Source organism: Corythoichthys intestinalis, chromosome 12 (assembly GCF_030265065.1).
Source record: "Corythoichthys intestinalis isolate RoL2023-P3 chromosome 12, ASM3026506v1, whole genome shotgun sequence".
NCBI classification, from domain to species: domain Eukaryota; kingdom Metazoa; phylum Chordata; class Actinopteri; order Syngnathiformes; family Syngnathidae; genus Corythoichthys; species Corythoichthys intestinalis.
In genome coordinates, this window is record NC_080406.1 from 56,431,216 (window position 1) to 56,445,629 (window position 14,414).

The 14,414-nt window shown below is 38.7% G+C and overlaps 1 protein-coding gene across 3 annotated transcripts in view; it reads left to right on the forward strand.

Annotated features, from left to right (window-relative positions):
• Nucleotides 1-1,416: 1,416 nt before the first annotated feature.
• The window catches only part of LOC130926950 (GTP-binding protein 8-like), a 29,029-nt gene continuing 16,031 nt past the window's right edge, over nt 1,417-14,414 (forward strand). For 2 of the 3 annotated variants that reach the window (XM_057852313.1, XM_057852311.1), the window contains exons 1-5: nt 1,417-1,560; nt 3,080-3,272; nt 3,394-3,547; nt 4,102-4,200; nt 5,404-5,534. In XM_057852313.1, the coding sequence (XP_057708296.1) occupies nt 3,103-3,272; nt 3,394-3,547; nt 4,102-4,200; nt 5,404-5,534 (554 nt within the window). In that variant the 5' untranslated portion in view covers nt 1,417-1,560; nt 3,080-3,102. The remainder of the gene's footprint in view (nt 1,561-3,079; nt 3,273-3,393; nt 3,548-4,101; nt 4,201-5,403; nt 5,535-14,414) is intronic. The other variant, XM_057852312.1, reaches the window with a different exon arrangement.

Sequence of the window (14,414 nt, forward strand, 5' to 3'; positions counted from 1 at the left end):
GCATGTGCTCAGCGTGCACACCGTGCAGTACCTAGTACCAAGCCCCTCGCCCCTCCCCTTTCTCTTCCTGTCTCCCTCTTCTCACTTCAGACACGTGAAAAAGAGACAGCGACAAAGAGAGAGAGAGACAGAAAGAGAGGGAGAGAAAATGACAGAGCCGGCTCTCGAGGAAGGATGCCGGCTCTCGTCGTTCACTCCAAAGAGCCGGCTCTTTGTACTGGCTCGTTCGCGACCGACACATCATTACTTCCTCCTCCTCAATTATATATTTTGAAGCCTGGACTGGCTAATCAGTAAGTCTCATTATGAAAGTAAGAAAAACATGGTGATCCTTTCCTAACCAAGTGTTTATTTTGTCATAATGCAAATTCAGTCTGTTACTGTTTTTCTCAAGTTTTCACACATTTTCTGGACTAACTTGCATTTTTTAAAAATGTGTTTGTATTTCTAAATGTACTGTAGTTGAAGGTAGTATGACACCAACCTGGTGAGCTTCACCTCCACGACAGATCCCTTCCCTTCCTAATCTTGAGGTTTACTACTTTCTAATGTCCTCTATAATTAAGATTGAAAGCGGTTACATGTTACTATACATGTAATATAATAGAATAGCCCTTTATTGTCATTATATAGTTGTTCAATGAAATTGTGGAGCATCAAAACTACAAATTTTGAATATTTTGTTATCACTATAATTCTTGATGCATTTTTTTTTTTCAACCCACAAAGAACGTTTTCCAAAACACCTACAATATTTGTATTTTTTCAATCAGAATTAAAACACACGGAGATCCCTAAAACTAATTAGCGATATAAATTTTTGAAAACAATCTGAGTATTTTATGTTGTTTTCCCTGAAGCATGTTGTTAAAAATGCATCAAATATGTTTCCATGTTATTGTGTGTATAGTATTTTGGGCGACTGTTTCTATTTTTATTTTCATTATATTGTAACTTTGAATTTTTAAGGGGGTACATTTCTGGTAGTAGCAGCAGGATGTAGCAGTAATCAAAAGCCTCTTTAGTGTTTTGCAGTGCCACGCGAAAAAGAAAACGTGGATGACCAATTTGAAGCAGTGGCCAAATTTGATCTTTAGAATTAGGTCACACAAGATCATGCCCCTTCTTTATTTGGAAAGTTTTCATTCGAAGTAGACATAATGAAGCAAATCAAAGAGGTTAAAAAAAAAATCACACACAAAACAAAGTAACATATTAAAAAATGTATCTAGTACTGATTTAGCCACCTTTCTTGTGTAAACCACTGCTTTTAATCTAATATTGGGAAGTTTTTAGCAGTGTATGCAAATATAATCGAAGCTTGGGTTAATGATATCCGATATGATTTACTAAGCAAAATGTCCACAAGTGCACTACATTGTTCCCTGAACAGCAAGTACTGGGAACTTTTGGATTGTATACGTGTTTCACACGGACCTATTTAAGCGTGCACCCAATGTTTTTGCAGAGCGACATAACTTGATGAACTTCATAACATTGCGTTTATTAATACCGTTTAGCAAAAGTAAAAATATTTGAAGCCGTGCAGACACATTACAGGTGAGTAATTCCCTTATTTTTTTTATTGCTGTCATGTTGCATGAACATTTACAGACGCCCTACAAACTGACCTAAAATAACAACAAAACAGGACCGTAATTTGGAGGGCATCGTGTCTTGATTATTTGTCAGAATAGAAAGAAACTGCAGCGATGACTGGTTTATTTTGTTTAGAACAACATATTAAAAACGATAGTCACTTTTTTTCTAGAGCACGAGCTCGATATGATCACCTTTCAGCTCTGCATTTCTTGATTGATTTGGGCACAAAGTTGTTAAAGACATCCTCAAATTTGGATCGACGTAATTTCTTTTTCCCCCGGAATAAAAAAAAAAAAAAAAAAAAAAAAAAAAAAAAACTGCGACCAGGCCAGCCTCAACAAAGAAAAACGAAGCTAGCCGCCCCTCATTTGGATCATTGTTTGCATTGTGTTCATTACGGTAATGCAACGAGATGGCTTAAAAGAGCAAGTCCCTTGATTTTAGACATTATAATAAAAATAAAAAAACAAGAAGCTATCCAAGAATGTTTCCACATCAGGGGGACACTGGAGCATCCCTGGACACAAAATAAAGTATTGTAATATTGACTAATCCGAGCGAAACGACCGGTGTAGTGCCTAATGCAGAATCTCACCCCCCCCTTCCCCCTTGTGCTCAACGCTGCGCTTCCGACAGAATGAGTGTCCCGACAAAGACCAGAACGTCACAAGATCGGCGCATATATCACAAAAATGGTTGTAGTCTGTAAAATGTGTAAATTAAAACATACTATTGCTAAAGTCACCCGAAGCTAGCCAATGTAGGCAACGCTAAATTTCACTATTTAAGTTTTAACTGGGCAGATATACAGTAGTTGTGCACTATGGAATCGCAGAAGTGATATATGTAAATATATGAATATATTAATCGATATAAAGAGAAATAAATGAATAAATATTTTTAAATAGTATATTTTGTCACTGACTTTTACTTTTTGCAATTGAAAATCACAGACAATAGCTATAGATATTGTAATAATAGTAGTAATTATTATTATTAACAATATTATTTTTATTTTATGTCTGAAGTTCAAAGAGGAAGCACTTTAGCAACAGGAATGAGATTCTGGCAACACTGCTCCTGCCAAAATCTCAACCCCTAATTCCCCCTTCGCCAACCTCTGATAGATAAGGCTGAAACACTTCAAAATCATTCTGGTGGCGTGTTCAGCCAATTCCGATCAGCTGAGAAATTGTGCGATCGGCCCAATTTCCGATCACGTGATCAGATCGGGACATATCTACTCGTTTTATACAAAAGTGCATCCCATTTGGATTCTCCCGTTAGTCAATAAAAGATCATTCAATTGAATTCGTAGACGATTTAGTATCTACGAATAGATATGATGATATGTCATAAAAACAGATACAGTATGTATGATAACCTGTATTTTGCAAAAATCAACATCAGACTTGAAAGATATGATTCTAACTGCGTTGATTCCCCCTGATGTCCTTTTCCCAACCATTGACTTTAGCCAGGTCTGACCTTTGAGGGAAGATGATTTATCTACATCCTCTTTCATGGCTTCAACCTGGGATTAAGATGTGCACTTTCCCACAACACAGAATTCACAAGTTGGCATCACTGCAAGAGGCAAGAGTTCGATACCCAAACAAAGTGAAAAGCTTACTTTACCCTTTTACAGATGTAGAGACTTACCTGGACAGGTATTTTTTTGTTGATATATTTTCTTATTAAATATTATTACCTACTTTAAACCTGACTGTTTCTTTTTTATGTAAATCTCAAACTTTATGTCGACAATGTCTATTTTGTATATGCTGATAGCTCTGTGGATAGGACACAATTTCAGCTCTTCCATCCCTGCATGAATGATCTTCTTAAAGCTGAAAAGCTCTTCTGTTCCTCACCGTCCCATAAGATTGATTATTATGTGTCAGCAGAGAGGATGGACCACTCACCTGCACTGAAACAACCCGAGGTCAGTAGAGTACTTTTGTTACACCACACTGTTTCACTATTTGACATTTCTGCCCTGAGCCTATTTCAGCCATTTTAAAGAAAAAATATTTGTTTTTATTTTACCCCTGTAAACCACGTAAAATGTTTAACACACCCTTATTTTTTTAAACACAATCAAAATAGTTTTTTGTCGCACACAGTGGCAGAGTGGTTGGCACGACCGCCCCACAGTTCGGAGATCATTCCAGGCTCCGGCCTTCCTGTGTAGAGTTTGCATGTGCCTGAATGGGTTTTCTCTAGGTTTGAGTGTACACGTGAACAGTTGTACATCTTCTTGTGCCCAGTGATTAGCTTACAACCAATTCAGGGTGTACCCCACCACTGCCCATAGTTAGTTGAGATAGACTCCAGCACAAATGAATGAATAATTGCTAATCACGCAGTGTAACTTTAAAAGTACCTCTGTGTTGACATTTTAAGAGCTCAATCTTTATCCAGTGTGAAGGCCTATTGTTTTTCATCCAGGTTCATCCCCAACCCTTTTACATTAATGTTGTTGTTGTGTATCCCCAGGTGTGTTTCATTGGCCGAAGCAATGTGGGAAAGTCATCTCTTGTTAAATGTCTGTTTTCTCTGAGTCCAAATGTGGAAGTCAGAATCTCCAAAACACCTGTGAGTAGTCATCAGAAAAAATGTTTTAGCTGGATGTAGCAATTGACATTTTAGACAGTCATTGACAAGAAGAAAAACCCGAGACATCTAAATGAAAGTGACATTTTTTGAAAAACAACTGCAAATGACGAAGGTATTAAATACATAAAATGTATTGAATTCATACTAATATTCAGGTATCCACAAATATTTGGTAAACATTACAATTCATCTAAATCACAATCCTAGTTAAATGTGATTACTGTAATTTTCGCACTGTTACACGCACCTGACTATAAGCCGCTACCCACCAAAGTTGGCACAAAAATGGCATTTGTTCATAGATAAGCCGCACTGGACTATAAACCGCAGCTGGTCTCACTGTATTATGGGATATTTACACCAAAAGATATTAACTGGTAACACTTTATTTGACAATCAAGCTTGTTTTCTCACTCTGCGGCTGTCACACTCAACGAAGTTGCTCTCCCACCTAAGCCTAGGCTAACAGTCATCTTTGTAAGCTTTTAGTTAGTTTGTATATTGAATTTGAAAGGAAAATGTGTCTTTTTTTTTTGGCGAACTTTTTCCACGGTGCTAATCTGTTGAAGCTACTCACATGGAAAAATCTAATTGTACAACATTTTAAATGTATTCATTTTGTATATTACACTTACCACGATTTGAGAGCTCAATAAATTGAAGAACAGTACGCCTTATGTTTGGAGTATTTGTTTTTGGGTTAGCTGGCTGGCTAGCCGATAGTGTCACTTTCACACACAGCAACAAACGGGAGGGAGTGAGCGCTGCTGCGCCAAGCCGCTTCTGGCTGCATTTTTGACACAAGAAAAATAGCGAATACCGTACTACGGTCTGACGGAAAATTTTGGTGGTTTTGAAACCGCGACGTTTTCACACCACGGTAAACCGTGAAACCGGTAACCAGCACATGCCTAGTTACAGGCCACATTAATGGTGGAAAATGTTTTGACATTGTTTACCTTGGTCTTTTTTTTTTTTGAATATGCCCAGAACCTGGCATTTAAACTAGAATTGAAATGTACCTTTTTTTTTTTTTTTTTTTTTTAAATGAGTAACTTTATATGGGGTTATCAAAACTAATTATTACTGAAGCAGATGGTTGACTTTTTTCAAATGAAAATGTAATCAGATTACAGATGTGAAAAATGATATTAATATTGTTTGTCCTGTATTTTCTTATAGGGTCACACAAAAAAGATGAACTTCTTTAAAGTGGGCAGGGCTTTCACCATTGTGGACATGCCAGGTTATGGATACAAAGCACCCAGAGATTTTGTGGAAATGGTTGAACCTTATCTCTACTCGAGGAAGACGTGAGCTGTTGATTTGGCTACTTGGAGATGAAATGTCTAACACAAATTACAAACATATATTTCATATAGTACTGTATTGGCCCGAATATAAGACGGCCCTGATTATAAGACGACCCCCTCTTTTTCAAGACTCAAGTTTGAAAAAAGACTTTTTGAACACCAAATTAATTTTTGTACAGAAAATAATTACAGTACATCCGAAACAAATGATTATAACAATATATTTGAGAGAAAAAGCATGTTATTTTGCCTCATTCAAACCTTAATATCTGAACATTTAAATATGTAAACTAAAGTGCAATCACATTCGTAAATGAATGGCTTCTGTTTTTTGAAATGTAAATAAACCAATCTATTGTGATAAAACAACAAAATTGCAATAACTGCATTAACCATCAAAGTGAAGTCTAACTGTAACTTTAGTCTTGAAACAAATCTGAATAAGGAAAAACATTGCAATAAAATAATGCAAACTGGTTAAACTAAAAAGAGTAGCTGAAATCTGTCATGACAGAACATCGCTTCAATGATATCTGGCGCCATCTAGCGTCGTGAATGGGTATAATGTCTAGACCGCGAATATAAGACGACCCCCTCTCTTTTAGTGTTATTTCAATGCAAAAAACACCGTCTTATATTCGGGCCAATACGGTAGTTTGAAAAAACAAACAAACCAAAAAATAACATGCACAAATATAATTTCTAGAAGGAAGAGGAAAAACATATAACCTGGATTCCTGCACATACAGTGCTAGTCTGGAGATGTGCCCCTCTAAGCCAGTGAATATTAGTCAGATTACATGTTTATGAACTATTATTAATGCGTGGTTAAAGTACTCTGGCGTTATGGGATCTCTTCAGAAGAGGAAGTCAAGATTCACTTTAGGGCAACTTACCACTAAGGGGCATAATAGCGCTTACAAGATTAATTAAAAGAATTTACCTTCCCAGGATGACTTTTCATACACCTTCATTAACAGAACGCTCACGCAGGTGAATTCCCCAACTATGTACAGTGACGGATTCCCTCGGAATTTGTACCCACAAGTCTTTGCGCACACTAATGGCGTCAAAAAGCAGCAGACTAGAAGACAGGCAGTGCCTCTAGTGATGCGCAGAGGTGGGTAGAGTGGCCGAAAATTTTACTCAAATAAGAGAAGCGTAACTTCAAAATAATATTACTCAAGTAAAAGTAGTCCTCCAAAAAATGTACTCATACAAGTGAAGAAATGATCCATGATCCAAAATTCCGCGCGTTCCCCTCTTGTGTTAACCCTTTGTAATGACTCCATGTTCCAAAAGTCTGAAGAAGGCTCACAGAAAACATGTTGACAATTTATTCGTTGACAGTGGTCAAAAAACATGGCAAAACAGACGACGGAGGGACCCTGCTGGAGCCAAAACAAGGCTACATTGAAATGTTTCCGAGCAGCGAACGTTTGTTATCTCAGTGTCCAGTCTTTTTGAAAGCTGCGGTGGAGTGGGCCGGGCCGAAGGTGTGGCTGGGTGTTGTCTTGGGGTGATCTCTCTGTGGCCGGTTTTGGGCGGTTAGGTTTGTGTGTCATCCTTCGTGGCTGGGACGTGATTGCCACAGCGACTGACGCTAGTCTTGACGTCCCAAGCACTCGCTATCAACTTGTTATCCTGGCTAGGCGAGACGCTACTTGTTTTAGGACAGTGTGCCCTGCTCTTTGTCCTTGGAGTGGCCGGGAGAACTGATTGCGAGAGTTTGTGCCTCAATCTTGCTCGTGACACACACGTTGGGCTTCTGTGATAACATGGCATTGTGTATCTATTCTGCTTCTTCTCATTAAATTATGGTGTGCTATTTATTTTATATTAGGTGTGTTAGAGTAGTACAAACAATCCTACAGTACATATGAGAAACGATACTATTCCCTGATTGATTATATTAAGTGTGTTAGAGTAATGCAAACAGTTATATGGTGTGTGCGAGAAAGGTAACTATTCAATTCACAAGTAAAAAAAAGTATTTGGTGAAAAAAATACATTATGAATAACTGCTTATATTTTTGTTTTTTTATTCTTTTTTTTAACAATCGTATTTTTTTTCTGACCACAAAGTTATCTATAAGGACTGTTATAATGATACTGTACAACAACCCATTACATAACCACATGAAGCCAAAGAAATGATAATAAAAAAAATACATAATTGAACCATTATTCGTCCAAAGAGCGGTGTGGCAATAAAACAATTATTACCGGTAGATTAATCGAGATTTGACACGTGACGATTCGATTGAGATTCTTAAATGTTCAAAAACAATGATTCCCTAATAACTTAGAGCTGAAACGAATACTCGAGCAACTCTAGTAACTCGAGTTTAAAAACTGATCCGAGTAATGTTATTCACCTCGAGTAATCGTTTATTTTGACAGCTCTTTTGACAGTTTTTCTCAGACTACTTTTAATGCGGGACAACCCGCTAATGTCACGTGCGAAGAGGAAGAAGGAAAGATATTTTATATTTTTTATTTTAGGTAAGATATATATATATATATATATATATATTTTTTTTAATAATATCTAAAAGTTTTTTGAGTGAAAGCAGTGAATTAGTTTTTTTTTAATTCTAGTTACATCTGAGATGCAATTGTTGGCTGTTTTCAACAATATACAGTGATACCTCAGCTCACGAACGCTTAAGCTCACGAACTTTTCGCCTCAAGAACATTAAATTCTCGAGCATATAGTCTCTGCTGACGAACTAGTTTTCGGCGGACGAACCAATTCACGCGGTCGAAAAGCGCCACGAGAAGCTGACGCACGCTCACGGCGTCCCAGTTCGTCCCCTCACTTACGTTGAGTGCGGACGTGGTTTGTGTTTGATAGACATTTTGGACCATATTGAGTGTACTTTTGCTATTATAGGACCGAAAAAGAGTTGCCTACAGTCCTTATGGAAGGTGACTCGTGTTACCAATTCGCCCTCGACTGGTAATTGGCGGTGCTTTCAGCTTCCCACCGTAGTGAGAAGTGGACCGGCGAGTCACGTTGGCTCGTTGTCGTCGGTTGTCTTCGGTTCGGCCGATTTCCTCTCCAGAAAGGTGGCGGCGTGCATACAAACACCCAGAGGCGTCGGATGGCTTTTTGTGGGCACTTTTATTAACAACCAAAAGCATGTGGGGGGCACAGCAGTGGAGTCTACGCTAACTGCGCACTTTGCCGGTAACACTCTCCTTCCTCCTCCCACTCCATTCCATCAAGCTATCAACTACCATCACAAAGGTAAATAAAACGACTTTATTATACAGTACAGTTTATTTCTTTAATTATAATACAATAGCACATTTATTATACATAAAATAAGGTATATTTTTGTGTTTTAAGGCTTATTTAGTAGAAAATTATGTTTTATGGGGACCTGGGAACGGATTATTCTCATTTTAATGGTTTCTTATGGGAAATAAATGTTCGGAAGACGAACTTTTCGCCTTACACACACTTTCTGGGAACCAATTATGTTCGTGAGCTGAGGTATCACTGTACATCGAAAATAAAGACATTGATTGACTGAAAATGGTTCAAGATTAGATGAAATGTCTTGTTTTCTCATGTATATTTATAATTGCTCTTCACCTAAAAATATATTTGTTTTATCGGATTACTCGATTCATCGATAGAATTTTCACTCGATTACTCGATTACTAAAATATTCGATAGCTGCAGCCCTAAACTTAATGACAGCCACTGCTAGCGGAACTAAATTTAAGACACGTCTGCCGCACAAGGTTGGGATAGCTGCAGCGGAAGTTACTGAGTGAGAGATTTACTCCTGTATAAAAGACTCGGAAAATAAATGTGTGGATGTGACAGGCAAGCAAAGGTTGGTCATGCACGCTTTGGGTCCTCTTCTGTGCGCAAGTTATTATTTAGAGCGAGAGGGGAAGAGAGCTAGTTCGCAGCTCCTTGGCTTTCAGTTTTCCAGCTGTAGGTTCATGTGACAATTGGAAAATGTCCGTAGTGTGTTGCTAAGAGGAGTACACGAAACTTCTTGTATTGTTTAGCCTTTGTTGTTGTTGATTTGGAGATGTTACTAGTTAGTGCTGAGCGCTATGCTAATTAGTGAATTCGCTAGCGTGTCCATTTGGGTGTTGTTGGATGTTGTACAAAAGTTACTCCAGATGCAGAACGTGTAAAACCAGGATTAAGTACACCGGTAACACTACAAACATGCGAAATAGTACAGAAATATGTGAAAACAAAGTACATTGGTTAAAAGAATTCTTATTTCTAAAGGCACATTGTTTCCAGAAGGGTTAGGGTTAGGTTTTTTTTCCACCTTCTTGTGAATAAGAGCATCTTAAGGTCAGCTTTGTGTTGTACATGTTGAGAAATAAGTACTGCCTTTAAAATGGTTAATGTTTTTGCACTTTCTTTACAAAAAAAAAAAAAAAAACAGCTTAAGGACAGCTTTTTGTTGTATGGGCATGTTTCCATTGTTCCTGCTGAATCATTAGGCTATTTTAAATAAATGGACAGTAAGCTACGGTACTTTAATAATGAATACAGTATATGCATCTATAATCGTGATCATTGTCAAGTCATCGTTCAATGATTGAATCATAGCACCCTGAATCGTAATCGAATCGAATCGAATCGAATCGTGGCACACCAAAGAGCATGAGTTCCCTCTGGTAGAGAAAATAGTTCCCTAGTTTGAATAGTGAAGAATTCCTTCATTATTTCTATTTGGAATTTAAAGGTTCGTATCTCCGGTTTTCCGTGGTCAAACTGTGCCAAATAAAAACAGGGAGAGAGGTTAAAATCCATGCTTTCGAGTCATGTTACACTCGCTCTATTTCATTTTTTACGGCGCTTTATAGACACTACATGATTGAACAAGCTGGTGTGAAGATACAATGGCAAGCTTGCGTCTGATTGGTATAATGGAGTCATGTGATTATTGTTGCGACGTCTCATTTGTTAAATTGGTAGAGCTACCCCGGTAATGCATCAGGCAAGCCTGTCGCAATATGCAATAATTCCATTTATCGCACGATAAATAAAAATGAAGGCGGTCATTTTTCCGCTGTGATTTATCGCCTCGCGTGCACGTGCGTGCGTGCGTGCGGCAGACTTGCTGTTAAAAGTTCGGAGTCCTTGTTACCAACTACGCAAAATGCATCTTCGTTCCAGGTCCGGCAAAAAAATAGCGCCGGAGCCAATCGTTCCCATTATATCCTATTGTTCAAAGTATACCGGCCGCGTCAGTGCTCCGGATTGACTGCGGACCATCTCCGGCGTGCCGGTGTTGTTGACATGTGGGCGCTCCCGTCAGGGGTGACATTTCACGTGGGGCGGCTATTTTTCGGCACAACACCGGATATTTACAACGAAGTCCACCAAAACATTACTGACTTGCCTGCAACGAACAACCTCGCTTTGACAACGGACAGCTGAATGGACATTGAGTGGCAAATTAAGAGCACTGTGCTTCAAACTCATCCTGTTTATGAAAGTCGATTGTCATATGCTGGTGTTGTGCAGTAACGAGCAGACGTGACGACTGTGTTGTTTGCTAACTTTTTTAATGCGCGCACACACTAGATATCATGAAATGGCAAACTCGATGTGCTACGTCCCATGCCATTGGGTACGTGAGCCCAGAGTGATTATGGGACACGTAGTCCATATACTACATCGATGAATTATAAAACGCACTGAACTGAATGGTTAAGAAGGCCAAATCAATCCATACCAGTGACAATAGACAATGCTGCAAATATTGTTAATTCAGTAGGTGACACAGATGGATTCGGACCACAAATAGGATGTCTTGCTCATGTAGTAAACCTAGCTGCTAAGAGAGCTGTAGCAATCAAGTGTGCCCCACCTCACTTTACAAACAGTAAAGATTGTTCTCAGCACTTTTATACAAAATTTCTTCAGATCAGTAAGAAGTAAGCACATAAATATTATGCACTAAAATGCATGTTTATATGATGGCAATTTAATTTTTGCCGAAACAAAATATACAATTTTTTTTTTTTTTCCCAAAGCATTAAATGTATCGAATCGGATCGAAAATCGTATCCCCCGTATCGAAAATCGTACCTAACCGTGACTTAACTGTATCGTTGCATCCCTATGGAACACCATAGCAGAAGCTTTGAGGGGAAAAGTTTTCATTTGCCTAAATGCTTAAGTTATTAAGTGCAATTTTTTTTTTTTTCCTTCAAAAACACTATTTATTCTGTGTTTCTGTGCGGTATTAATACTGTTGTCTTTTACTTAAGGCATGGTCTATTGTTTTTAGTTGTGATTTCTTAAAAAGTATTTTGAATTTAAGAGTAAATATAATTAAATGAGTGTACTGGATCTATTAATATATCCTGTATTCTCACTGTGTTATTGTAAATTGGTTTTTAAAAAAATGGGGAGGCGCAATAATATCGCATATTGCAATAATTTATGAGATAAATTATCGCACACTAAAATGTGTTATCGCGACAAGCCTAACACCAGGCATATCTCTACTCTTGCCATCGCTGGCACAAAAAAAAAAAAATCTAATATGTAGAATAAAGAGGAAAAATGTAACGACACTTGTGTAGCCCAAAGTAGCGGAGTAAGAGTAGCATTTCGTTCTTCACAAATCTACCCAATTAAAAGTAAAAAATATAGCTTAATAAAACTTGTAACGCGTGTCAGGTAGGATGTATGCACAAGAGTCACAAAAAAAGGGGACAGGCTTCCACTTGTGCATTTTTACTAACCAAAAACATATAAATCCACCTTGACCACTGGTTACTCGGGAGCTCAATGGTCTGCGCACACGCGGTTGCAGATAAACTCCAGCAAAAAGTGAGTAGTAACAGAAGAAGAGAGCTATTCAATATGAATAAGGCGGCGCCACCACCTTGTGGTGGATGTCTTGAGAAAAGCCATTTACAAATTACTCTTTTACCCCCTTCCCACTGGCCAAAAAAAACGTGTCAACCCACTAACAATCGGCTTTTGGCGGCAGTGGGAAAGGTGCAGCGACCCGCCTCGACCCGTGTCAATCAACCCGCCAAGCGACCCGCGTTAAAATCACCTCGGCTCTGATCGTCATGCAGTGTGAAAGCAAAACACCGGGTCAACAGTCAACACCCTAATCTACGTGGTGACGTAGGCTCTTACGTGATGCGTCATAAGAACGTGCCAGTCGCCTCCCATTTAACACGCCCCACAAACGTAGTTACGTCGATGCGAACAACAAAGCTAGTTGAAGAAGAAGCATTCACTTCGCCTACGTTGCCTCAGCACAAGCAGAGTGTTGATCCTTTGCTGCATTTCGACCATTTTGAGGGCAGTAAAAAGCATGCAAACAGAGAACACAAACGGAAAGGAGGCTTCCATTTTGCTCTGCATTGTTTACTTCCTTGAACTGAATGAATTCGGTCGCATTTGTCGACGCGCATCTTAGCGTGGTGACGTCATGTAACTTTACGCACGGCTGAGGAGGGGTGGGGGGTTGGACGGGTGAAAAAAGAAAAAGAAAAAAAGACACGGCTTTTTTTGTCAATGGGAAAGGTGCCAAATGCCAATTGCTAGTGGGTTGCCTCGGCTTGGAAAAAACACGCGTTGACCCACCAGTTTCAGCGGGAAAGGGGCATTAGAAGTACATTTTTCTGAAAAAGTTAAGTAAATATAATGGAGTACATGTAACGCGATACTACTAGGGATGCAACGGTTCATTTAGCCCACGGTTCGGTTTGAACCTCGGTTTTGGGATCACGGTTTCGGTTCTGTTTACGTTTTTTTTTTTTTTTTTCCCCCCCTTTTAAACTGCCTTTATTTTGCTTTTAAGAAAATGAAATAAACACTTAAAATGTAAACATTTTCGACTGTTAAAATGCCTCTTAGCTCTTTGGCTGGTGTAGTGACTGACTACTGAAATACACACACAGTATTAAAAAAAATACTTGGCAAAGTAAATGGTGTTACCTTTCATGTTTTTTTTTTTCATTAAAAAACAAAACAAAAAAAAAACATGGTAACCTTTGCTATGTTTGGAGGTCATTTAATGTTGTAAAACAACCGTTAAAGTTGGTAAAATTGCTCCTGTTTTTGCATTAGTTCCCCTCTGTCTACTTTGACGTGAATTTTAAAACTGTTTCATCCTTTAAAGATAGACTCAAGTCAAGATTTTGCCAATTTAGGAGTATTTTAGATAAAAAGTTACTTAGGTTCGCTAGGAAGGTTCACTACAACAGAGCCTTTCTGAGAAGTTTACTGCTCTAAAATGGCGGCTGTTTACTAACGCTACCGAGTCTGCCATTTTGCATGTAGTTCTATATGCATGAGACATCTAGGCGTAAATTGTAGGCTGTCGGCTACAGTCAGCAAATATTGGAGCCACGTAGCCTAGCATCGCGTTTGCTACAGCGTCACAACAAACACTCTTCCCTCTCAGTGTCTCTGACTTTTCTCGCGTCATTCAACTAATATATTAACGCACATCGTCTCATTGCCAAAACGTTGACAAAATCCGAACAGAGGAAAAGTAATGCACGAAAAACGTACAGATTTTGAACGTAACGTACGGCGTACACATTTAAAAATCAGTGCTCACTTGTACAAATTACGCCGAGACCGTCCAGCTTGATAGGTATGAATTATATTGGACCGTCAACAGTTCGGTAGTAGCACTCTGTAGAACGGGTCGTCCAACTATCAGTGGTCAGTGCGAAACTATGTGCTGTAGCGAAATCATCTTCGATGGCTTTGCGTGCCATTTCATAAATGTCTGGGATTACGTAGTTGGAGAAATATGTCCGTGAGGGAACAATGCAACGCCGGTCAAGCGTTGCAAATAAATTAACGAAGCCCACCGTGTGTTTTCACTGGTGTCATCTTCGGGGTTGTCC